This window comes from Callorhinchus milii, unplaced genomic scaffold (assembly GCF_018977255.1).
Source record: "Callorhinchus milii isolate IMCB2004 unplaced genomic scaffold, IMCB_Cmil_1.0 Scaffold1, whole genome shotgun sequence".
Taxonomy (NCBI): domain Eukaryota; kingdom Metazoa; phylum Chordata; class Chondrichthyes; order Chimaeriformes; family Callorhinchidae; genus Callorhinchus; species Callorhinchus milii.
The window spans coordinates 84,815,798-84,840,178 of NW_024704742.1; the positions used below are offsets into that span (position 1 = coordinate 84,815,798).

At 44.0% G+C, this 24,381-nt stretch overlaps 1 protein-coding gene across 1 annotated transcript in view; it reads left to right on the forward strand.

Annotated features, from left to right (window-relative positions):
* The first annotated feature begins 306 nt into the window (after positions 1-306).
* ugcg (UDP-glucose ceramide glucosyltransferase) overlaps positions 307-24,381 on the forward strand; it is a 31,390-nt gene continuing 7,315 nt past the window's right edge. The window contains exons 1-5 of the mRNA XM_007906515.2: positions 307-409; positions 14,337-14,478; positions 18,040-18,142; positions 22,879-22,980; positions 23,367-23,479. Coding sequence (XP_007904706.1) covers positions 312-409; positions 14,337-14,478; positions 18,040-18,142; positions 22,879-22,980; positions 23,367-23,479 — 558 coding nt within the window. The 5' untranslated portion in view covers positions 307-311. The remainder of the gene's footprint in view (positions 410-14,336; positions 14,479-18,039; positions 18,143-22,878; positions 22,981-23,366; positions 23,480-24,381) is intronic.

Consider the following 24,381-nt stretch of genomic DNA (forward strand, 5'->3'; position numbering starts at 1 on the left):
CAGGGACACACAGACAGGGACACACAGACAGGGATACATAGAGAAACACATAGACATACAGCGACAGACAGACAGACAGACATAATCCCGAGGGTGAGAGGCACAGAGTGACACACACACAGACAGAGCGGGGAGGCTCGGGCGGGGCAGGGCAGGGCCGGGGCTGCGGGGCTGCGGGGCTCGGGCTCGCGGTGCCGAGAGCTACAGTTGGGTGCGGGGCCACAGGAGGAGGAGGAGGAGGAGCGGCGGCCGAGCGGAGAGGAAGGAGCCGCGGGATCCCGTGAGGGAGGGCGGGCGGGCGGGAGGGCGGGATGGCGCTGCTGGAGCTGGCTCTGCAGGGTCTCTCCATCCTCGGCCTCGTCCTCTTCACCATCCTCTGGCTCATGCACTTCACCTCCATCGTGTACGGGTAAGCAGCGCCCGGCCCTGCCCGGCCCTGCCCGGCCCGGCCTCCCGCAGGCCCCGCGCCGCCATTAACATTGATTGATCAGTTAATGTTTTGTGTTGATTGACTGATTGATTAACCATTGGTTGTTGTGGGTGTTGTTGCTGTGTGAGGTGCTGTGGGGGGGTGTCGGGGTGTGGGGTGTCGGGGTGTGGGGGGGTTCAGCTGCTGAGGGTTTCTGTGGTGGGTTTGTGTTGGTTGTTTGTGTTTATTTGGTGACTCGAGGCCTTGTGTATATTCTCCTCTCTCCCTCCCACTCTCCCCCCACTCTCCTCTCTCCCTCCACTCTCTCCCCCCACTCTCCCCCCACTCTCCTCTCTCCCTCTTTCTCCGACCCCTCCTCTCTCCCTCTCTCCCCCCTCCTCCCCCCCCTCATTCCTCCTCTCTCCCCACTCTTCCCCGCCTCCCCTCCCCCCTCTCTCTCTCCCCCTCCCCTCCCCCCTCCCTCTCCCCCCTCTCCCTCTCCCCCCTCTCTCTCTCCCCCTCCCCTCTCCCCCCTCTCTCTCCCCCTCCCCTCCCCCTCTCCCTCTCCCCCCTCTCCCTCTCCCTCTCCCCCCTCTCTCTCTCCCCCTCCCTCTCCCCCCTCTCTCTCTCCCCCTCCCCTCCCCCTCTCCCTCTCTCTCCCCCCCTCCCCTCTCCCCCCTCTCTCTCTCCCCCTCCCCTCTCCCCCCTCTCTCTCTCCCCCTCCCCTCTCCCCCCTCTCTCTCTCCCCCTCCCCTCTCCCCTCTCTCTCTCTCCCCTCCCCCCCTCTCTCTCCCCCTCTCTCTCTCCCCCTCCCCTTTCCCCTCCCCCCTCTCTCTCTCGCCCTCCCCTCTCCCCTCCCCCTCTCTCTCTCTCTCGCCCTCCCCCCTCCCCTCTCCGCCCCTCTCTCTCCCCCTCCCCTCTCCCCTCCCCCCCTCTATCTCCCCCTCCCCTCTCCCCTCCCCCTCCCCCTCCCCCTCCCCCCTCCCCCCTCTCTCTCTCCCCCTCCCCTCTCCCCTCCCCTCTCCCCTCCCCCCTCTCTCTCTCCCCCTCCCCTCTCCCCTCCCCCCCTCTCTCCCCCTCCCCTCCCCTCTCTCTCTCCTCCCCCCTCTCTCTCCCCTCCCCCTCTCTCTCCCCTCCCCCCTCTCTCCCCCTCCCCCCTCCCCCCTCTCTCCCCCTCCCCTCTCCCCTCCTCTCTCTCTCTCCGACCCTCTCCCCCCTCCTCCCTCCTCTCCCCCCCTCTCTGTTCCCCCCTCCTCTCTCACCCCCTCCTCTCCCCTTCCCCAGGAACACAATACCTAATCTGGGGACTGTCCCTGGAAATCGGGGTGTCTGGTCACTCCGGTATACAGCCCCACAACAGTACAGTGTTTGCAGTAGTTTGTAGCAGGCTTGTCTTTTTTAAGAAAAAAATCTAAATTTCCAATCTAACTTTTAGTTTCATTAAAGACGCACCAAGTTATGGGGGGAGGACAGGTCACCTTTTATTTTTGTACAGGCGTGCAGTTCAATGACTAAACTCCATTGAATCACTTTTTGCAACAGTGATGAGTGGTATATAATTACATAAATGTAAATTGTATGCATATGCATGTGGCATATTGAAATGTCCACAGTTCTCTCTCTCTCTCTACTCAAATGAACAAAAAAGGGTTTGCCAGTTTCTGCTTTTTTTAGGAAGGAAGCTTCAGAAAGCTTTGAAAAAACGGGAACAAATTATTTGCCCTTTTGATGTCAATAACGGGATCCGAAATTGATTGGGAAGGGCATGAATAAGGTTCAGTGTTACAATGATATTGAAAGGTGGTCGTTCATCGATCTGAACAAATGTAATCACATAATCACAGTAATAATCACATAGGATTATTGCTTGTTCCCTATGTGGATTTGGGTATAATGTTGCTGCTTTAGACAAATCTAGTTTTTTTTAACCCTGTACAGTTTTAGAATGAGAATATTACACTACTGTGTTCATGCACAATAACCTTGTAATAATAATAATCCTTGCATTTGATATAGCGCTTTTCACATTGGGAGGACATCCCAAAGCGCTTCACAGAACACACTGTAAAGTGAATTCACTGTATATTTGTGGGCGAACGCGGCAGCCAATTGCGCACAACAATAATAATAATCCTTGCATTTGATATAGCGCTTTTCACATCGGGAGGACGTCCCAAAGCGCTTCACAGAACACACTGTAAAGTGAATTGACTGTATATTTGTGGGCGAACGCGGCAGCCAATTGCACACAGCAATGCCCCACAAACAGTCGTAGATTGAAAATGACCAATTTATTATTGTTTTTTTTTGTTTTTTGGAGGGATTATTATTAGGCTCTGTGTGGAGTAAGGAAACTTGCCCAAGGTTTCGCCCTCTGCCTGGAATTGAACTCAGGTCTCTCGCTTGCAAAGCGAGTGCTCTAACCACTGAGCTAAGGACTTGTATCTGGAAATGGTTTAAATGTTAAGTTTGAAAGTAAGCTTTCAGTGTGTTTCAGTTTATTTCAACAGTGACTTCACTAACCATTTGTGGTTTTGCATAGCCATAGTTCAGTCATGTGAACACAGCTGACGCTTAATCATCCATTAGTCTACTTAGCAAAGAGCTCAACTCCACAAAATAGCCAACTGAAAGCGAAAATGTGACAAGTAAAATAAAGCTTCTGAAATGAAATGCAAATACTGTAGTTTGTATGAAACCTATCCGATATTTTACAAGCATGTTCAGAACATGAACTGGCAATATTTAACCAGGGATAGGAAACAGTAACAATGTTTATGCAATGTTCTCAAACACTGCACTTTTGTTGCTCTGTAAAATAATTGTATTTCAAAGGCCAGTTTTGAAACTAATCTTTTTTAAGCTATTTATCTTCCATTTACAACATGGTTATTTCAGCAATCCTTTGATCTGGTTGGCAGAGAAGTAAAATGCCCATTACACAAGCAGCAGTCAAAATAAGATGCAAACTATACGTTTACATTCTAAACCTTTCTCACAGCGTCTCATAAATAGCATCCATTATAAGGAGGATTGTAGTTTCAGCTAGCTACAGGAGAAACATTTGTACATGTCTTTCAATTTGAAATTATAAAAGAGAATCTGTTAAGGGTCTGCATCGGGTGTTGCAAAGTAATTATGAAATTAGTATTAATTAGTATACAAACAGTTTTCAGATCCTGCAACAAAGTAACAAAATACCCATTATAAGCATTGCTTCCCTGTTTGGTTGGCATCATCTGGGCTGTGCACCTTTCCAGACAGTTGGTGCTGTTGTTTGATTGCTCTACAGGGAGTCTATTTCCTCTCCCTGAGATCCACTCTTCATCTCCCTACAGATGCATGATAAACAAGCCAATGGTAAATTCAGTTACCTCCACGACTGAGTTGCAGCGACTTTTTGTGTGCAAGGTGATAAAGTGAACTCAGACTAAAACATCATGCAAATATTGCAACAGACGTGTGTCTTGAACCTCAGAAGAGCAAATTGTACCCTGCTAGTGGTTTCCACAAATCAGTGAGGATTTATAGAATCCATTTAGGTTGCCCCATTTAAGTGAATCAAGCTGGGTTTCTATTTGCTGTCTATTGAACAGTGCATTTTAATTGGGTGGGGTTTCACTCAATACATTTTCCTCTCTGTTTTAGCTATTCTGATGATTGCACGTGGTTGTGCTCTGAGACACTCCTGTGTGAAGGATGCTATATACCTGCAAGTTATTGTGAAATTCCACCCTTTTCTATTCCAATGTATTACAACACGTTTCACATTGAAATAAAGAAATATTCTATTTCATTAACTTGGAATATTGGTATTAAACTGTTCCCAGTTTAATTCCAGATGTGTATTCATCATTTGGAGTTCCAAAATACTGATGTTATAATTAATGATATATCCTGTCCAGTAATTGAGAGACCTAGGTCTCTGTGCCACAACCATTTTCTAATAAGGCTTTTCTTAGTGGTCTAAAGCAATATGTGTTTGTATCGTCTGAATTTAAAAATTAGGTATGAGAAACATACATAATCTTAGTAATCTGGCAATGTCACAAAATGTGACAGAGGTGAAATAATTCCAAGGAAGAATTGTCTGGCTGCACTACAAGTGAAATTGTTGTAAATATGTAGTTTCAATGGCCTTATTATTTTGTCTGTAATACAATAACAAATTACATTCATGTAACGCCTTTCACGTTGGAAGGACATTCCAAGATGGACAGTTTAAGGCTTTGCACCCGACCTGGAGGTTGGAATCGAGAGATTTGAGGGTAGGGGGGTGGGAGTGTGGCCGAAAGGAAAGTCTTGAGACAAGCATTGAAGAAGACGAGGGAGGGGGTGATGTGGAGGGATTCGGGGATGGGGTTCTAGAGATGGGGGCAGAAAAGCTGAAGGCCGTATGCCTTTAGTGGTGTGGGGAGGGCGGAGGACATGGAACAGGCCAAGTGGAGGGAGCAGTCAGAATGGTTTCCACAAAATAAATATATATTCATATAATGCTAATAATCCTTACATTTGATATAGTGCCTTATCACGTTGAGATGTCTCAAAGCGCTTCACAGAATATGCTGTGAAGTGACTGTGTATTTTGTATGCAAAACGGGTCAGCCAATTGTGACCAATGTTTTTGGTGCATGGAATGAACAGAATAAAATTTGAAGGAACAATGATTAACAAACTAGGGCTTTATACAGTTGAGTAATTAAATGTTTGGCACAAAAAGAGGAAACTGGGCTGTGTGGATGTTTAATGAGATTTAGAAGATGATGAGAAAAAATTAGATTTAATTGACAAAGCTGTAAAGACATATTCAAGAATTTGTATTAAATTAATCCTGAACCCTCTTCGTATAATTCTGAGCACAAATTAATGTTACACATAGAACAAATTTTTTACATGTACTCTTGCAGTACTGGGTACAGTTCTAATCTTGAGCCTGTTCAGCTAAATACACTAAAACAGCTAAATAAGCAAAAGCTCTTCAGGCTTGAAAAGAGACATCTCGGAGGGCATGTTATCAAGGTATTTAAGATCCTAAATGGGTTGAAAGAGTAAATTTGGAACAATATACAATATTAGTTTCAGGTATACCAAGTCAGTAAGACAAGAGAGCATAGGTTCAGGGTTTTGAAGGGCAATTTCAGGACAGACGCAAATAAGTTCTTTATTTCTTTATAAGATAACTAGCTGTACCCATTGCAGCTACGCTTGCAACCAAGGGATCCAATATGGAATGTAGATTTCAGTGATGCTATTCACAAACCATTTAACATGATATAACCACTGTGTGTACACCTTAAGCAAAACTGCAATACATGTCTGATGAGCTGTTTAGGTCATAGATCATCAACAAAAGGAGATTCCCCCCTAAAGATGCCCATAACTCGCCCATACCAGACCTTTCCGATGAGGTATAAATCATGTCTCTACATCAATAAGTTATTGCGTTCTTAGCGGACACATACATAGACAGGCACAGAGACAGACACAAAGACATTTTGTGTTTATTAGTATAGATTAACTACTGGAGTAAGTGATCATGGTGGGTGGTTGAGATTATAATATTGGACTTTTAAGAAACCGCTTGATGCCATAATGGGAAGACGGTAGCGTGGGTAATGTGGAAGGATAAAATATGTTGATAGAACTACTTTGTTTGAACCGGTATCTTGTGAATATTTATTGTAATTTTTCTCTCCACTCTTCTATTTTTATGAATCATTCCTATTTTAATCCAGGTCAGCATAATAAAAGGGGAAGGGTGGCGGGAGGGGAGTGGGGAGTGCTGCAGTTACCAGAGGAGAGAAGAAAAATGCTAATAACGTTCTTAGTAGAACTGTAAGGTCAACAATTTTGAGTCATTTCTGGAGTTAGTCAAAGTCTGTTGAGAAAAGAAAAGTTACTTCATGTCAAGTTTACAGTAGTAAAAGGAACAGCAAAAATCCCTTAATCTTCCTTTTTGTAGATGCTTGTTTTTGTTTTAGCAGTGTACCATTTTCAGCAGAAGGTTTACATAATCTAAATCATTCAACAGTAAAATACTTAAAATAATTGTAAAATTCAAATGATTTGATCTTGTACTGAGAGCAAGGTATGAGTCTGCAAAGCTGCAACATCTCCCCTGGGAGGAAATGTTTCATTGCAGCTTGTGAAGGTAATGATTGTGGCTATTATGCTCTGCATAGTCGAAGCCCTGCAATGCACTCGCAATGTGGAAGTTGAGTAGTGGATATTCAGTGATCGGATCTCATTTTCAAAATCTTCCCCCATTCCAGTTTTTTTTTACACACTGATGGTTTTAATAATCATTCTTTTTTTTATTTTATTCTTGCTTCTTGGTCCTTACACTGACTACAAAACAATTGATTTAGAAAGGTTACTGATTTACGCCTCAATTTTAATTGTAAATGACAACCTTGCTTTCTCTCGTTGATTTGTGCATCTTGTTGCACAAAGAAAATGAACATTGCATCTTTAAGCCATTTATACCAGGATCACAAGACAATATTAGATGTAAGTAATGAAACCCAATAATGTGGTGATTCATTATTATAATCTTTACATTTGGTATAGTGCCTTTCACATCAGGAGATTGTCACAAAGCACTTCACAGGATTTACTGTAAGGTGTAGTAACTATGTATTTTGTGGGAGATATAAGTAACTCTTTACTTGTGGATACTGCAGTATTTGTGAAATTTGTTTTAATCATGTTTGCAAATTCTGTAGTTTAGTAAAAGGTAGATGATTTGAAGTCAAGAAATGACTGAATGTTTTACCTCGAATCTTCCAATCACTATTTTGAAGAACCACGTGACTTATTACAAAGCTGTTTTTCGTTTACTGTGTAACAGTGTCGAGTGCAACTGATGTGTCCGTGTATTTAACCTATTTATTAAATGTTAAACTTTTAGAATTACTTATGCCTGCATAGCTTGATAAGAATTACCTTTTTATATATATGTATGGGTGTATATTTTATTTATATAGACACATATATGCTATTGGAACCAATGCCTTCATTAACCCTTTTACAAATGGATCGTAATATGAATGATGTCAGGTTTGGCTGCAGCATGCAAGAAATGCAGTTTAAATTTTAACAGCATTGCCCCTCAGGTTATTTATCTGCTGGCGATTGTAAATAATTAGAGTTCTGGTGTAAACGTGATAACATTTCAAAATTTGAAAACTAAACCACTATTGTATAGAAAAGTTTTCAAACCAACTGAAAGCCTTTGCTGCACCTCCATTCTCCTTTGGTAAAGGAATCTAGGCGGTCACCTGGGATTTGTGGTGTAAAGGGATCTGGTGGCACTTGACAGCTCATCCATCTTCCATCATGGTCTCACCATTGCTGTTCTTTATAAAGTCAGACTTTCTAAGTTGTTGAAATCTTGTGACTGCGGTCACTGTGGGGAGCTTCCTACAATTGCAAAACTAGGTGAGGAACATAAATGCAAGTTATTGTTGTAAACAAATGGATTTGAGAGCTGTCACATCTACCTCACACTACTTAATTTTTTCTCTGGAGAGCCCTGTTGTAACTACAAATCTATGAGACTTAAACAATGCACAATATTTGAAAGTATTGAATTGCATCTTCCAGGATATCCTAAGGACACCGCTATCTTCAAAAGACAATCTTGCAAGTGGGATATTTTTTAAAAAATTACTTTGAGACTAGTCATCCATTTTATTACAAAAACAGAAGTCGCCGGGAACATTCAGCAGGTCAGGCAGCATTTATGGAGAAAGGAAAGTGAGTCAACGTTTCAGGTCCACGACCCTTCGTCAGAACTCATATCATCCATACCCACCAGTTCTGGTCAGGTTTCCCATCACTAAACGGATCGACTTCATGATCCTCAAACTTGTGTTCAAATCCCTTCACTCTCTGTAGGGGTGAGGGAAGGCAGAGAGGTGGGAGAGCAACCAAAGGCACGATCGAAGAGAAGGGTCTTGAGACTGGCCTTGAAGGAGGCAAGGGAGGAAGTGAGGCGAAGTGATGGAGTTCCAGAGTGTGGGGGTAAAGAGGCTGAAAGCCCGGCCATTGATGGTCGGGGGGGAGACATGGAGCAGGCCGGAGCCCGCTGAATGGAGGGAGCGGGCAGGTTGGTAAGCCGATGAGGAGGGAGTTTCCATAATCGAGCCATGATGTGATGAATATGTGGGTGAGGGTTTCGGCAGCCTGAGGGGTGAGGCAGTGGCGGAGTCTGGCAATGTTGCGGGGGTGGTGGTGGGCAGTGCCGGTCATGGCGCAGATGTGGGGGAGAAAGGACAGTTCAGGGTCAAACAGGTTCCTGACTGGCTTAGTGAGGTTGAGTGTGCAGCCATGGAGGCTATTGCCAGTGCCTGACGTGTGTAGGTGCTGGCATGAGCCAATTAGGAAGGCCTCGATCTTGTGGACGTTGAGTTGGAGAAAGTTGTCCCTCGTCCAGGGCTTGATATCGGACAGGCAGTCAGTCAGGACGCCAGTAGTCCCCAGAGTTGAGGGTGGAGGCAGAGAGATAGAGTTGGGTGTCATCCACATACATGTGGAAATTTACCCCATATCTGTGGATGATGTCACCAAGGGGGAGCATGTAGAGGGTGAAGAGGAGGGGACCGAGGACAGAGCCCTGAGGAACACCGCACGAGACAGTGCGGGGGCTGGTTGAGAAGCCGTTTGCTGCGACGAAGTGGAGACGGTGTGAAAGGTAGGACCTGAACCAGTCAAGGACAGAACCTTGAAGGTTGAGGTGTGAGGAGAGGCGATGGAGGAGGATTGAGTGGTCCATGGGGTCAAAGTAGTGGAGAGACAAGGAGACAGAGGGGGCCCTGGTCATACATGGTCAGGATGTCCTTTGTGACCTTGACCAAAGCAGTTTCCGTGTTGTGGGCAGCACAGAAACCTGATTGGAGGGGTTCATGGAGGGAGTGGGAGGAGAGGAAAGAGCGAAGTTGGGAGGCAACAGCTCTCTCAAGGACCTTGGATAGGAAAGGGAGGTTTGAGATGGGCCGGTAGCTGGATAGCTGTGATGGGTCGAGGAAAGGTTTCTTCAAGGTGGGGGTGATAGTGGCTGTTTTGAGGGGGAAAAGAACAGTACCAGATGACAGGGAGAGGTTGATGATGTCGGCGAGTAGTGGGACAAGGAGATGGAGCTGAGATTTAAGGATAGGTGTGGGGATGGGATCCAGGGAGCAGGTGGTGAGCTTCATGGAGAATATGGTAGTGAAGACGGAGGAGGAGTTGACAGGTTCAAAGGTGTGGAAGGAGGGATGGGTAATTGTCGGAGTGTGGAGTGGGAGTAGGGAGGGGTTGGAAGTTGGGAGGGCGGTGGCAGTTGAGCAAATTCCCTCAATTTTGGTTTGGGGAAGTCCAGCATTTTCTCGTAGTGAAAGTCAGAGGAAAGAATCTGCGAGGTGTGGCGGGGAGCGCGGAGGAGCCAGTTGGTGGTGGAGAAGCCTGGGGTTGCCCTTCGCCTCCAGGATTAACCTGGAGTAGAAGGATGATTTGGCTGAGGCGAGAGTGGAGCGGTAGGTTTTGATGAGGTCCAGCCAGTTGTGGCGGTTGGACCGTTAGGCCGGATTTAAACCAAGTGCGTTGGGCAGCCTACACCTGGCCCTTAAGCGAGCGGAGGTGGCTGGTGAACCAGGGTGACGATTGGGAATAGGAGGCAGTTCGGGAGGTGAGGGGGGAAAGGGCGTCGAGTGTGGTGGAGAGGGTGCTGTGGAGAAAAGTAAGCGCAGCAAGTGGGTTGGTGCAAGAGGTGGGCCAGAGCGGGAGGAGTTCAGAGGACTCCAGGGCAGCAGAGAAGGACTGCGGGGAGATCTTCTTCTACGGGCGGTAGAAGATGGTGGTAGATTTGGAGTCAGTGAGGAGAGGGATATGGGAGTCCAGGGAGCAGAGGGTGGGCAGCTTCAAACATTTCTCAGCTTGCTATGAGGAAACCACATGATACGTCACTCAGTGTTTGTCCTCGATCCTCCGCACAGTGGCCGAGGAAGGCTCCGATCATCTGTCCTGACAGTGAACCACGAAACGCTTTCCTCATTCCCTCCCTCCTCGCCCCCCCGCCTGCTGTCTTTGCTCTCTCTCTCTCACTTACTCTTCTCTCCCCCTCTCCTTCATGCTCACTCTCTGTCAATTACTCTCTCCTCCTCTGTTAATCTCTTTCTCTTCCCTCCCAATTATTCTTTCCCTCTCTCAAACATTCTTTCTCTTCTCTCTCTCTCTCTCAATTACCCTCTCTCTCCTCTTTCTTTCTCTTTCCTCTCTCTTTCTCTCTCCCTGTCAATCATACTCTCTCTTCTCCCATATCGTAATCTCTCTCTCTTTCCCCATCCTCTCACTCTCCTCTCTTTCTATCTCCTCATCTCTCTCTCTCTCTCNTTCTGTCAATCAACCACATGGCTCCCTATTTAGCAGTGTGAACAGCCACTCTCCTGGTCGCGCAGATAGCCCACTATCTGGCAGCCCAATATCTAGGAGGAAGATCATAGAATCATACAGCACAGAAAGAGGCCATTCGGCCCATTGCGTCTGCGCCGGCTCCTAAAAGAGCAATCCAACTTAATCCCACTGGCCGCTTTCTTTCCATAGCCCTGCAATCCTGTCCTCCCCAATTACCGATCTACTTCTCTCTTAAAAGTTGTTATTGAATCGGCTTCCACTACCCTTTTGGGTAATGCTGGACATTTTAATTGCAGTCCATGTTTTACTACAGGAACAAATAGGCTACTGTTAAAGACTGAACATTTTAAGTCAACTGTAAATCATTAAGCTAGGTTTTGTTTACAAATATACTGCATAAACTGAAAGCCTTTAATTCTGAACTGAATCAACCTAATGTATTCAGTAACTTGTCAAGGGCAAAGTCAACAACAGGAACTTGCATTTATACAGCGCCCTTCATGTGGTAGCGTCCAGGAACGCTTGACAATGGACGAGCTTGATACCGAGCTGGGGAGAAAGGGGAGATGAATGTTGGCACAGTCAAATAGGAAGGTCTTCAGATGTGATCTGAAGATGGGCAGGAAGGCAAGGCAACAACAACAATAACAAATTATATTTGTATAGCACCTTTCATATCAGGAGGACATCCCAAGATTCTGGATTGTCAGGGATCTGCGCCCAAGCTGGTGGTTGGAATCAGGAGGATTGGGGGGAGGGTGACCAAAGGCGCGCTGAAAGAGGAGGGTCTTGAGATGGGTCTTGAAAGAGGCAAGGAAAGGGGTGAGGTGGGGGGACTGTGGGATGGAGTTCCAGAGGGTGGGGGCAGAGAGGCTGAAGGCCCGTCCGCCAATGGTGGGGGACGTGAAGCAGGCTGGAACCCGCTGAGCGTAGGGGGCAGACAGGTTGATAGGGGGAGATCACAGAGATAGGGAGGAGCAAGGCCACAGAGGGCTTTATATCTCTCAGTCATGGGGAGACAATGGAGCTGGGCGAGGATGGGGGTGATAGGGTTGTGGAGCCTGCGGAAGAGGACACAGGCTGCAAAGATCTGGATGACCTGCAGCTTGTGGAGGAAAGAGTTGGGGAAGCCAACAAGGAGGGAATTTCCAGTCGAGCCTTGAGGTGATGATTGTGTGTATGAGGGTTTCGACAACTTGAGGGTGAGGCAGTGGTGGAGTTGGACAATGTTGCGGAGGTGGGGGAAGGCAGAGCACAGTCATGGCACGGATTTAGGGGAGAAAGGACAGTTGAGGGTCGAACAAAATGCCCAGGTTCCTGGCTGCTTGGTGAGGTGGAATGTGCAACCGTGGATGCTGATACTGCCGGTGCCTGAGGTGCGAAGGTGCTGGCGCGAGTCAATCAGGAGAGCCGCGGTCTTGCTGACATTCAGCAATAGAAAGTTGCCTCTCATCCAGGACTTGATGTCAGACAGACAGTTTCTCAGGACATCAGTTGTCCTGAAATTGAGGGTGGAAGGCAGAGAGATAGAGTTGAGTGTCATCCAAGTACATGTGGAAGTTGACCCCATTTCTGTGGATGATGTCGCCAAGGTTTAGCATGTAGAGGTTGAAGAGGAGGGGATCGAGGGCAGAGCCCTCAGGAACACCGTACGAGACCTAGCGGGGGCTGCAAGAGAAACCGTTGGCGGAGACAAATTGGAGATGATGTGAGAGATAAGGCCTGAACCATTCAAGGACAGAACCTTGAAGGTTGAAGTGAGAGGAGAGGTAGTGGAGGAGAATGGAGTGGTCCATGGTATCGAAGGCAGCAGAGAGGACGAGGAGACAGAGTGAGTCCTGGTCACCAATGGGCAGGCACAAAAACAGAGAGAGCTGGGAAAACTCAGCAGGTCAGACAGCATCTTTGGAGAAAGGAAAGTGAGTCAACGTTTTGGGTCCACGACCTAGTTCTGACGAAGGGTTGTGGACCCAAAATGTTGACTCACTTTCCTTTCTTCATAGGTGCTGCCTAACCTGCTGAGTTTTCTCAGCTCTCTCTCTGTTTTTGTTTCAGATTCCAGCATCTGCAGTATTTTGTGTTTTGACCAATGGGCAGGATGTCGTTTGTCACCTTGACAAAAGCAGTCTTGACCGTGCTCACAGAACCAAAATCTGATTGGAGGCGCTCATGAAGGGAGTGGTAAGTGAGGAAGGAACGAAGCAGGGAAGCAATGACTCTTCAAGAACCTTGGAAAGAAAAGGGAGATTGGCAATGGGCCGGTAGTTAGAAAACAGGGATGGGTCCAGGGAAGGCTTTTTCTGGATGGGGATGATCATAGCTGTTTTTAGAAGCATGGGGATGGTGCCGGATGATAGGGAGAGGTTGATGGTGTTGGAGAGCAGAGGGGCGAGAAGGTGCAGCTGGGAGGTAAGGAGAAGGGTGGTGTGTTTCATGCTAGGTATGGTGGTGATGGGAGAGGAGGGGTAGACAAGTTTGAAGATGTGGAGGGATGGGTAGGGGTTGTAGTGTGGTGGGAAGATGGGGAGAGAGTGGTGGTTGAGAAGGCGGAGACAGCTGAATGGATTTTGGACTCGAGAAAATCCAGCATCTCCTCATAGTCAGAGTTTGAGTAGAGAATGGGCGAGGCGTAGGAGGGTGGACAGAGGAGCCGGTTGGTGATGGAGAATAGGAGCCTGGGGTTGTCCTTCGCCTCCAAGATTATCTTGGAGTTGGACGATTTGGTGGAGGCGAGGGCTGAGCGGTACATTTTGATGTGGTCCGGTGGCCCGCTAGATCAGATTTGAGCCAGGTGTGTTCGGCGGCCCGCACCTGACCCTTTAAGGAGCGGATGTGGCTGGTGTACTAGGGTGAGGTTAGTGAGTAGGAGGCAGTTCGGGAGGTGAGTGGAGCAAGGGCATCAAGAGTGGTGGAGAGGGAGTTGTGGAGGAGAGTGAGCGAGGAGGATAAATTAGTGTGGGGTGTAGGCTAGAGGGGAGGAGTTCAGATGACTCCAGGGAAGCAGAGAGGAATTGTGGGGAGATTTTTTTCCAGGGGCGGTAGGAGATGCAGGTGGTTTGAGTGGCGGATTTAAACCTTAAAATGGCATCTTGTGCAGTACTGCACTAGAGGTTCCCCCCCCCCCCCCCCACCTAAAGATTGTCTTTTAATGTATGTTTACTCTGTCTAATGGCATTGTATTTATTTTTACATCCCCTTCCTTCTCTGCTGATTTATGATCTATTGAATTTGACAAAATGTATTGCTTCATAATGGTGTGAAAGCTCTTGAGTTTGTCTCTATAATTCTTTCGAAAAAAATCAAGATGCAAGTGAATTAAAATCCAACTTTCACAGAAGCTTCATGGGAATGCCTTTGATAGTTCAGATGACTGTGCTGTAAAACTGTTGTATAAAAACTAAAGCACTGTGTTTACAAATCTATGTTTACATCAGAATGAAACTTGGCATGTTAAAATGCTGGCATAGTAAGTACCTGTTCATTTTTAAAGTCCTGCTGAAAAATGTAACTGGTGATGTTTATTTCTTCCTATTAGACGCCTTCATCTAAACAAGAAGACGACAGACAAACAGCCTTACAGTAAGCTACCTGGTGTTTCCCTGCTTAAACCGCTGAAAGGAGTGGATCCAAACCTCATAAACAATTTGGAAACCTTCTTTGAACTTGATTACCCTAAGGTATGTACAAGCTATTCGTGGAATTATTTTTCCCCTCCCCAACAATCACCATGAAAAGGTATGCTAGGAGTTCATATTGGGGATTATTGGCTTATATTTTTGTGCAGTGTCATGGGTAAGAAAATTATGGGCCACAATTTTGTTGTGGAAACCTCAACTTTTGACATACAGCACTACTTTTTATAGTTGTCACAACTTTTAATGATTACAGTAAGTATGTGCTCCCATTTGGATCAGTCCACCTCGTGCTCCCATTGGACCATCCTGTCGGTAGGATGGTGCAATGAGAGCACAAGATGGGTTGATAGACAGGATGATAAGTTTCTTGATGCTTGGTACCATTGAAGCGGTCATTACTCTGATCCACTTTATTGCTTCATCATGGTTTGTGAATTGAATCCAGTGGCTCCCCTTAGAATCATTCATTCTGGTGATGCTTGATGGTGATCCATACATTTTTTCTGATTAGTCATGTATTTGACTCCTGTGGAAACTCAGCTCTGTGCTTAAGAGTATCACAACCAGAGTGAGAGTTTCAAATATGCATGCCATCTAAACCTGGAAATCTCCCTGTGTCTGGAATGGAATGTACACCCTCTCTCTAGCAGGTGCTTTTGGCTTACCTGATTCTGAAGAGTATTAGTTGTAGGTTGTTAAGAGCAAGGGCTCCCACGTCAGCTATGGCGTCTCTTCAGTTGAGATTGTCAGCCAGTGCAATTTTGAATAGTTGCTCAACTGAGATTGCCCAAGCACATTTCAAGCAGTATTGGCAGACGAGGAGCAATTCAATGTGAGGTGAATTTACAGAATTCCAGAGATGAAAGAGCAGAATTTAATTAGGCAAATATTTACATACTATGGAGCAGTGCTTGCTTTAATCTTGCCTTATCTTGGTTCTCTGAGTTGACTGGATTTCTTATCTGATTGCTTTGAGAAAAATGATCATGCAAACCATATGCCTGAGTTGTGTGTTCAAACCCAATATTGGAACTTTGAGCTCCCATCCCTTCTTGATAGTCCAGTTGGGGATGCACTTCATTGTTTTAGGTGCTGTCCTTTGGATGAAACGTTAAACTGAAGTACCATTTGCCTGTTCAGATAGATATTTAAGATTCCATGACACTTATTCAAAAAGAAGGAAGTTTCTCCTGGTGTCATAGCAAACAATCCCTCAGATAAAATTGGTCATTCACTTCATGGCTATTGTGGAATATTGCTGTGCACAAATTGGCTGCCATGTTTGCCTACAAAAGCAAACTTTATAGTCAATTTGCTGTAAATAAGGCACTTTATTGACGTATTTATAGATAATTTACTGAATTGCTTTTAAGATGTTTGGATGACATAAGGTGTTATATTAAATGGAAGGATTATTATTGTCCATATCAAGTTTTGTGCACATCAATATAGACTGACATTAATTAAATAACGATTGCCTAATTTGCATTTGCTATGATTTATTTTTACCTCGTATGTATTTCTGAATTTAAAAAACTCAAACATATACATTTAGGAAAGGAACGTCGCCACAGAATGATTTGACGGAAATAGAAAATATAATACTATGTGTGGTTTCCACAGATTGATTCCACTGAAAAAAAACCTGACTGTATTGGAATATTTATAAGGTTCAATTTCATGGAATGTTTCCTGCACACAATCTTTAAAACTTATTTTGATATAAAGGGTAATCTTTATCCTTGTCTCTCATCAACAACAACTTGCAGTTATATAGCGCTCTTCATGCAGGGTAGCGTCTCAGAGCACTTAATAGTGGCAGAGCCCAGTTCAGGCAGGACTTGGAAAAAGAGGAGAGAGGGGGCAAGGCGGAGGGATTGAGGGAGTGTCCCAGAGTTTAAGGGCGTAGTGGCTGAAAGCGCGACCTCCGATGGTGGGGCGGAGGGTGCAATCAACGAGCAGGAGGCCAGTGCCAGTCGAGTAGATTGGGGAGTGAGGAGGTCAGAGAGGTTGGGAGGTGCCAGAGAACGAAGGGATTTGAACACAAGTGTGAGGAAGTTGACATTTAACCTCCTCTTCATTTAACTGATATCAGAAAAGTGGGTGGGTGACCATACTGCTCTGAGCTGGCTAGAAAATGACTGCTGCTTTTCCACCCCTCCCTCTACGGAAACGGCTGATCTCCACCGCGAGTGTAGCAGAGATTGTAACCTCAGCAAAATGGGGGAAAATGTAGCCACGCAGCCCACCATGTCATTGCGCAGCAGGTTTATTTTGCAGTACAGCAAATGGGGATATTTTTAAATAGTTGACTTTTAGTTTCATGTGTTGCTGCTTGAGCTCCAGTCCCAGGAAAAAGGAAACCAGAAAAGACGCTAGTATTGCATTTTTGTGTGCTACCACTTTTGAGTACAAAGAAATTGCAGTGAGCATGCAGAGGTTTAAAATATAATTTCATTGAAGTAGTTAACTTCTCCCACCCGATGTATAAATCTTTGGGATCCTTAGACTAAACTCTGGTTCAGTTTGTACCAGCAGTGCCTATTGGTGCAGATGTTGACTGTCCTGTGTTTCTTTAGTCTCTAACAAGTAAATCCTTCCATCCCTGGTATCATGCTACTTAATCTTCCCTGTATTTTCCCTGTGACCTTGACATCTAAAGTGGGCCACCTGAAACTGGACAAAATACTCGAACTGCCCCCTGACCAATTACTCTTAGAGGTTTCAAATTACCTCTTTGATTTTGTATTCTGTGCCCCTATTTATAAAATCTGGCAACTCATTAACTGTCAAGTTGCCTTCCCACTTGATTTGTTTGTAAATGCCTAGCTCCGTGTGCTCACCTACTGATGGTTGGTACATTATGAGCTAATTGATGTGCTCGCCTTTGGGGAGACCTTTCTGTGTCCAAATCTACTCTGTGCAGCATTTGAGAGCATCCATAATTTGGAATATCGCTGAAGTCAGTCTTATCTGTAGTTAATTTTCATAGTTCTTAAAAAAAGTAGAAGAAAAACAGTGTAAAAATTAAGGTGGACTTTAAGAGTTTGCTAAAGAATTGCTAGATAAATGGAGTAAATCCAGACCAAGGTGGAATTTTTATTTTTGCATACCAAGGCAAACAGTGTTCAAACATTTCTCGGTTAAATGTGACATAAGCAGAGAAAACAAGATAGTGAACACCACATTGTTATCCCTTTAGTGTAATTTTTTTGTTTCTAACTTTTCTATATAGTAGAACTGAAGAAATCTATTTTTCTCTGATGGACAACCAAGCATATACATCCAGGTTTCTGCTAATGTTGCATCTAAGTTAAGGTTGTTTTTTGTGGGTAACTTGTCCTTTAGGGATTTTGTTCTCCCTCAATCTGAATATTTTGGGTAGCTGAGATGAGGATGGGTGTTCCTGTGTGAGAAATAGAAGATAATGGAAGACAAGGAAGATGGAAAACCACTATTCTACATCTGAGGTGGTTTTTTTTTTGAACAACAACATTGAAAAGTTTAACCTTAGTGAACCTAGTAGTTTTAGATCGGCACCATGCTTTTCCTGTAACCCATCGCATGATTCTGACCTTTTCTTTCCTTCCCCACCATCACCAGTATGAAATCCTCCTTTGTGTTCAAGACCACGATGATCCTGCAATCGATGTCTGTAAAAAACTTCTGGGCAAATATCCAAATGTGGATGCCAAATTGTTTGTTGGTAAGCAGATTTCAAGATTATAATCTTTTTCTCATAGTTAAATTGGCTGGAAGTTGCTCTTTCCTAACTTTAGTAAACATTTTACATGATTTATCACTAGCAGCACTCTTCAAACTTGTTTTTTTCAAACAAATAGATTTGTGGTTCACTTTTGTGTAGATATTTGTAATCATTTTCAAATTAGGAAGTTAAAAGTCAAATGGTTAATTTGGAAGGAAATATTGTCAAATCCATTGAGGTATTATTTGATCTATAAATTAAGATTCCTTAAGCATCAAATATGAATTGTGTAGAGGCTCTGGAGGCAGGACACACGTCTCTACTCAATGTTCCCCATGTTCTCATTGGCGATGTCCGGAAGCCTGGTTGGGGATTCATCCAAATACTAATAAATCTGATCCCGCTAATCAAAATCTGGGAACCAGAAGGTTAAGTTTAAGGTCTTTGGCTTTGATACAACAACAACTTGCATTTATTTAGAGCCCTTCACATGAGGTTGCATCCACTTAACAGTGGTGAAGTCTGACCTCAAGCCAGAGGGAGGGGGGAGGCACAATCAAAAAGGAAGATCTTTATACATGATTTGAAAGTGGGGAGGGGGCAAGGCGGAGGCATTGAGAGAGAAAGTTTCACAGTTTCGGGGTGTAGTGGCAAAAGGCACGGCCTCTATTGGTAGAACTGAGAGGACAAGGGACAAACAGGAGGCCGGAGCCAGCCGATGGGGAAGTGGGGGGTAAGCAAATCAGATACGTAGATAGATGTGCGGGCTTGTAGGGATTTGAAAACGAGTGAGAGGATCTTAAAATCGATCCGTTTGGTGATTGGGAGCCAGTGGGGAACCTGGCAGGGACTGATCGGACAGGGGTACAGAGTTTTGTGCAGGTGAGTATCCTGGCAGCGGAGTTTTGAATTAGTTGAATTTTGTGTACGTTGGAGCTGGGGAGACCAGCAAGGAGGGCATTGAAATAGCCCAGCCGGGACGTGACTAAGGCGTGGACGAGGGTTTCGGCTGCTTTGGTTGTAAGGTATGGATGGAGGTGGTCAATGTGATGGAGGTAGAAAGAAGTGGTCCTGGTCAGGGAACGGATGTGGGGTAGAAATGAAAGCTGGGGATCGAACCTGAGGCCTAAGCTGCACATGAGTTCAGTGAGTCTGAGAGCGAGCCAGGGAGGTTTAGGTGTTTAAACCCGCAGAAGAGAAGACGTTGACAGGATCCAAAGAGCATGGCTTCACTTTTGCCGACATTCAGCTGCAGGAAATTTGTGCTCATCCAGGCCTTGATGTCTGGCAAACAAGCTGACAGGACATCAGTGGACTGGGAGTCGCAGCTGGAGGGGGAGAAGTAGATTTGGGTGTCATCCGCATACATGGGGAAGTTGACCCCATGTCTGTGGATGACATCACCGAGAGGGTGCATGTAGTTCAGGAAAAGAAGGGGGGCAAGGATAGAGCCTTGGGGTACCCTGCAAGTGACCGGGTGGGGGAAAGAGGAAAGAAACATTTGTTGATATGTATTGTTGGTGGTTTGTTAAGTGATAATAATAATAATAATCCTTGCATTTGATATAGCGCTTTTCACGTTGGGAGGACGTCCCAAAGCGCTTCACAGAACACACTGTAAAGTGAATTGACTGTATATTTGTGGGCGAACGTGGCAGCCAATTGCGCACAGCAATGTCCCACAAACAGTCGTAGATTGAAAATGACCAATTTATTATTGTTTTTGGTTATTGGAGGGTTTATTATTAGGCTCTCTGTGGAGTAAGGAAACTTGCCCAAGGTTTCGCTCTGCCTGGAATTGAACTCGGGTCTCTTGCTTGCAAAGCGAGTGCTCTAACCACTGAGCTACAGGACTCCACTCCTGGTTTCAGGAGGGATGTATCCTGTTATCAAGAAATCAGTGCAATTCCTATTCAATATTTAAGAAATCTCTTAATTTAGACTGCAAATTAAGCCTCCATTCATTGGATCCTTGTTTATAACATGGTGATTGGGATCCATAAAATCCCATCTCACATTATAACTAATTAGAATGAAACAAGATAGGAATGAGCCGTTTGGCCCAGCTAGCCCGTGCTGGTGTTTATTCACCCACACATTTGGTGAACCAGCTGGTTCCCACATTAAAAGAAAAGATGTTCGGCTTCCAGATCACCAAGTAACTGACAACGTTCACTTCCCATTTGCTGCGCATGCAGGAAGTAATGGCAGTGGTAACATGATGACTTCGAAGTTGATCGTTTTAGGACGAAAGTGATTGGAGTCCACAGTGCAACTACACGATAAAGAAACATTATCACATTGCTGCAATGTTTCAACTTTGGTATTGAAATGTAATGAATGTTAATTGTGCTTTGTTCCTGTCTAAGTAGCTATTGATTTCATTTTACTACAATCTTTTTGTAAAATATTCTAAGAGATTAAATGGTGATTGCTGGTATCCTTTTCCTGTAAACTGATTTTAAAGTTTTTTTTAGTTAGAATTATTATGTAGAGCCCAAATTGACAACATTGATGAAATATTCTAGGTTAATAGCAGATCTATTGTAATTTAGTTCCCTCACAAATTTGGGCTATTCGCCTGAGTCAGTTTCTTCAGCACTCTGTTTAAAATCTCTTTTGGACAATGTTCTTTGCCATGGCTGTGTCACCTTTTTAGATCAACCCAAGTATGCATCGATCAAACAAAATGTGATTTCACAGGGATTAGTGCCTTTGAAAGAAAGGGCTCAAATTACATATCAAAATTGTGGCTTTGTTTAGTAGTCTTAAATATACAGATTGAGTCAATTCATTATTGGCACTAATATTACAACAAAGCATAATGGTGGGCTTGTAAAGTTTTGAAATATCGATTTTCATTTCAATCTATAGTTTTTTTTTGATGTTCCCTACCTGGACTGTGCCTGCAGAGCATGTTGAGCTAATGTTAACCCTAGAATGAAGAACACAAAAAACACCACTCAGTTCATCTTCCACAGACCATTAACCTTGGCCCCTTAATAAATCTGAGGAAAATGTACGCATGAATGTGCAAGTACAACCAAATCAAAGCTCCAGAATAATCACTCAACTTCACTGTTCAACCTTACCTTCCCTGTAGTCAATGCTCCCTCTTCCAGCTCCCCCACTGCCTCCATAGCAATAGAGAAACCATTCCATGCAGTAATTTCCTCACTTTCATCTATAACAGAATGCTGTACCCAACCAGATATTTAGACAATTTTATTTTTAAATGTTTTGTTGTGATCGGCATTTCACCAGAACTGACTTAATGCTACCCCTAGGTCCTAAATATCTGAAACTCCCAGCCGCAATCCATCCACCTCGCCCCCTCTTTAACTTCAAATCCCATTGGAAAACCTACCTCAATTGTGTCAATGGTCACCTCCCCTTCTCCCTTGCTCGCTGTCCAACCAGACCACTGTACAGTGCTCCAAGACCTTATCCTATGTGAAGGGTGCTATATAAATGCAAGTTATTCTACATTATTTTACCCCTTTCCACCCTATGTTCATTTGTGCACAATTGAAGCAATTAATTATTCAGTATTATCAGAATCTTTTAGACACAAGTTGAGCGATACAAGAAATAAAACTGCAAGGGAGTACTTCGACAGGAAAGGGTAATTGAATCATCTTGAGTGTATTATCAATCCTTCAGTGTTGTATGAGGACCTAAAATGACTACCTATTTCTGCTCTAAGGAGTTATTCAGAGTTGAGTGAAATGTAATGGTCTCAAGTTAAAGAAGAATTTTGAAATATTGAATTGACACAGCACATTGGAGAATGAGTGTTGTGTGTTGTGGTCTGGATTTGTCTCCCTTCCTCTCTCAAATGCTGAGTTCCTATTTGCTGTCTTGTAGCTGGAATTGTTGCACCAAAGCATTGAAGTCATTGTCCCTGTCCTTCAAGCCCCTCTTAGTGATTGCATACCTCTAGAACAACATCAACAAACAGCTGAGAACAAGCTTGCCATGCATGGCAAAGGGAGCGAAAGACAGTTGATATTAGTCTCCCTTAACTAGAAGTTAATTCTCTGTAACTCAGGGGTTAAAACATTCGCCTTGCAAGCGAGAAACCTGGGTTCTATTCCCGGAAGGGCGATACGTTGAGCAAACTTCCTTACTCCACACGCCTCTGTATACCTAGCAGCAAGTTGAAATCCAGTTGTTAGTCAATTGGTGGATCGCTTTTCCGAGGGTAATAATTCCTTCAAAAAACATAATAAGTTGGACACTTCAATCCACGACTGTTTGTGGGACACTGCTGTGTGCAATTGGCTGCTGTGTTTCACCCACAAGTGTAGTCAACTCACTTTACAGTATATTCTATGAAGTGCTTTGAGACGTCTCGAAGACGTGATAAGGCGCTATATCAAATGCAAGGATTATTATTAACAAAAAAGTTCCTTTTTTTTAAAATAAAAGTCATTAGGCCTTTCTACAGGTTTTCTTGATGGACGATTCCTCAACATTCTAGTTGCCCTTTTTCACGCAGGTACTGCTTTGATTCCATCCCCATCAATCTCTGTTCAAGCTCTTCTGCAATCATACTGCTGTCCTTTAGAACTGTCTTCCAAAACTTCTCTTGCCATATGATACTTTCCGATCCTGTAGCCAATGCAATGTCTGTAAAGGGGACTAACAAAAGATACTGTGCAACAAAGTGTTTTTTAAAAGTACTTGATGTTTACGAGAGTGATATTAACCAAGAGAAATGTTGAAACCTCCAGGTGGGAAGAAGGTTGGAATTAATCCGAAGATCAATAATTTGATGCCGGGATATGAAATTGCAAAATACGAATTTGTATGGATCTGTGACAGTGGGATTCGAGGTGAGCCACAAAGTCTGTGATCTATCTTACATTATTGGATTCATATTATTAGTAATGGTCCCTGGAAAATATTGGGCAGAGTAGATGTACAGGACAGTAAAGTACTAGCATGCAATTAATGAATGCAACCAAGTCTGTGTTGAACCATCTCAACACAGAGCTCTGCATGGGCATTATTAGAAGACAACTGATATCATTGATGAGGAAAAAATTAGCGATTTATTTCAGTAAGACAACACTTTGATGTCACTTCTCAGTGAGGTGGGCAGCTGTGGGAGAGAACAGAAGGAAAAGTAGCCGCCAAAATGAAGAATGTTTAGAATGAAACGCATTAAAGGCCTGTTTATGTGATGAAATTTTAAATATCACTATGAATTAATGTTTAGTGAATCCAGACACGCTGACTGACATGGCCAACATGATGACTGAGAAAGTGGGCCTGGTGCATGGATTACCATATGTTGCTGACAGACAGGGATTTGCTGCCACATTAGAACAGGTAAGGTTGAAGAAGTATTCTATATGAAGAATGTGTTTTATTTTACCAGTTCAGGGATGCTATCTGATTATTGGAATCGCCAAATTTGTTTCACTAATAATGTATTAGAAGTCCTTGAGAGAATGACACTTTTAAACTACTGTAATGATGAGGTGAGGTAGTAGTCTTTCAACATTGTCCCAGTGGGCTCACATTCTGGGCTCCACACTTCATTTACGGTGCTGAATTAACATGGCAGCATCATCCTGCCTTTTTGTCCTGGCTTCATGGATTTTTCCCTCAACCTTTCTCTTTCTCTCATCCTCCTTTGTGGTTTCACTTGTGGTTCAGGAACCACGCAATATCAGGTGTAACCAGTGAAAATGGAAGAGCAGCTGGACAGAAATGGGCCACAGTTATTGTTTTCTTCGCAGTGACTTTTTGTTTTCTTTTCCTGAAACTACTGTGTGGTATAAAGAGGAATGTTTCACCAGGATGAAGGAAGTATTCCTAATATTCACCTTCATTCCAGTGCGGTGATTGCAAACCATATGATTTGTAGTAAACCATCTGAAACATTCTACACAGATAAATCTGGAATATCAAATTCTGACAAAACTCACCCATAACATTTCAGGCATTGCAAAAAGCTTTATAATTTTTTTTGCATTTTGTAACCAAAAACAAGATTAAAGTTTGGTTTCACAATTTTTAAAGTGGATGTAATTTATGTTTTTTTTCTGAAAACTTAGTATAAAAGAAAACATTAAACAAAAATGGAAGTCAGAGCAATTGGATAACTGACCTTTTTATGAAGTTGGACATTAAATTAGCACAAAACATTTTTAAGTTTGTCAATTCTATACATAAGTTTTGTTTGTCCCTGGAAAGGAAAATTCTTGAATACACAACATTTTAATGTA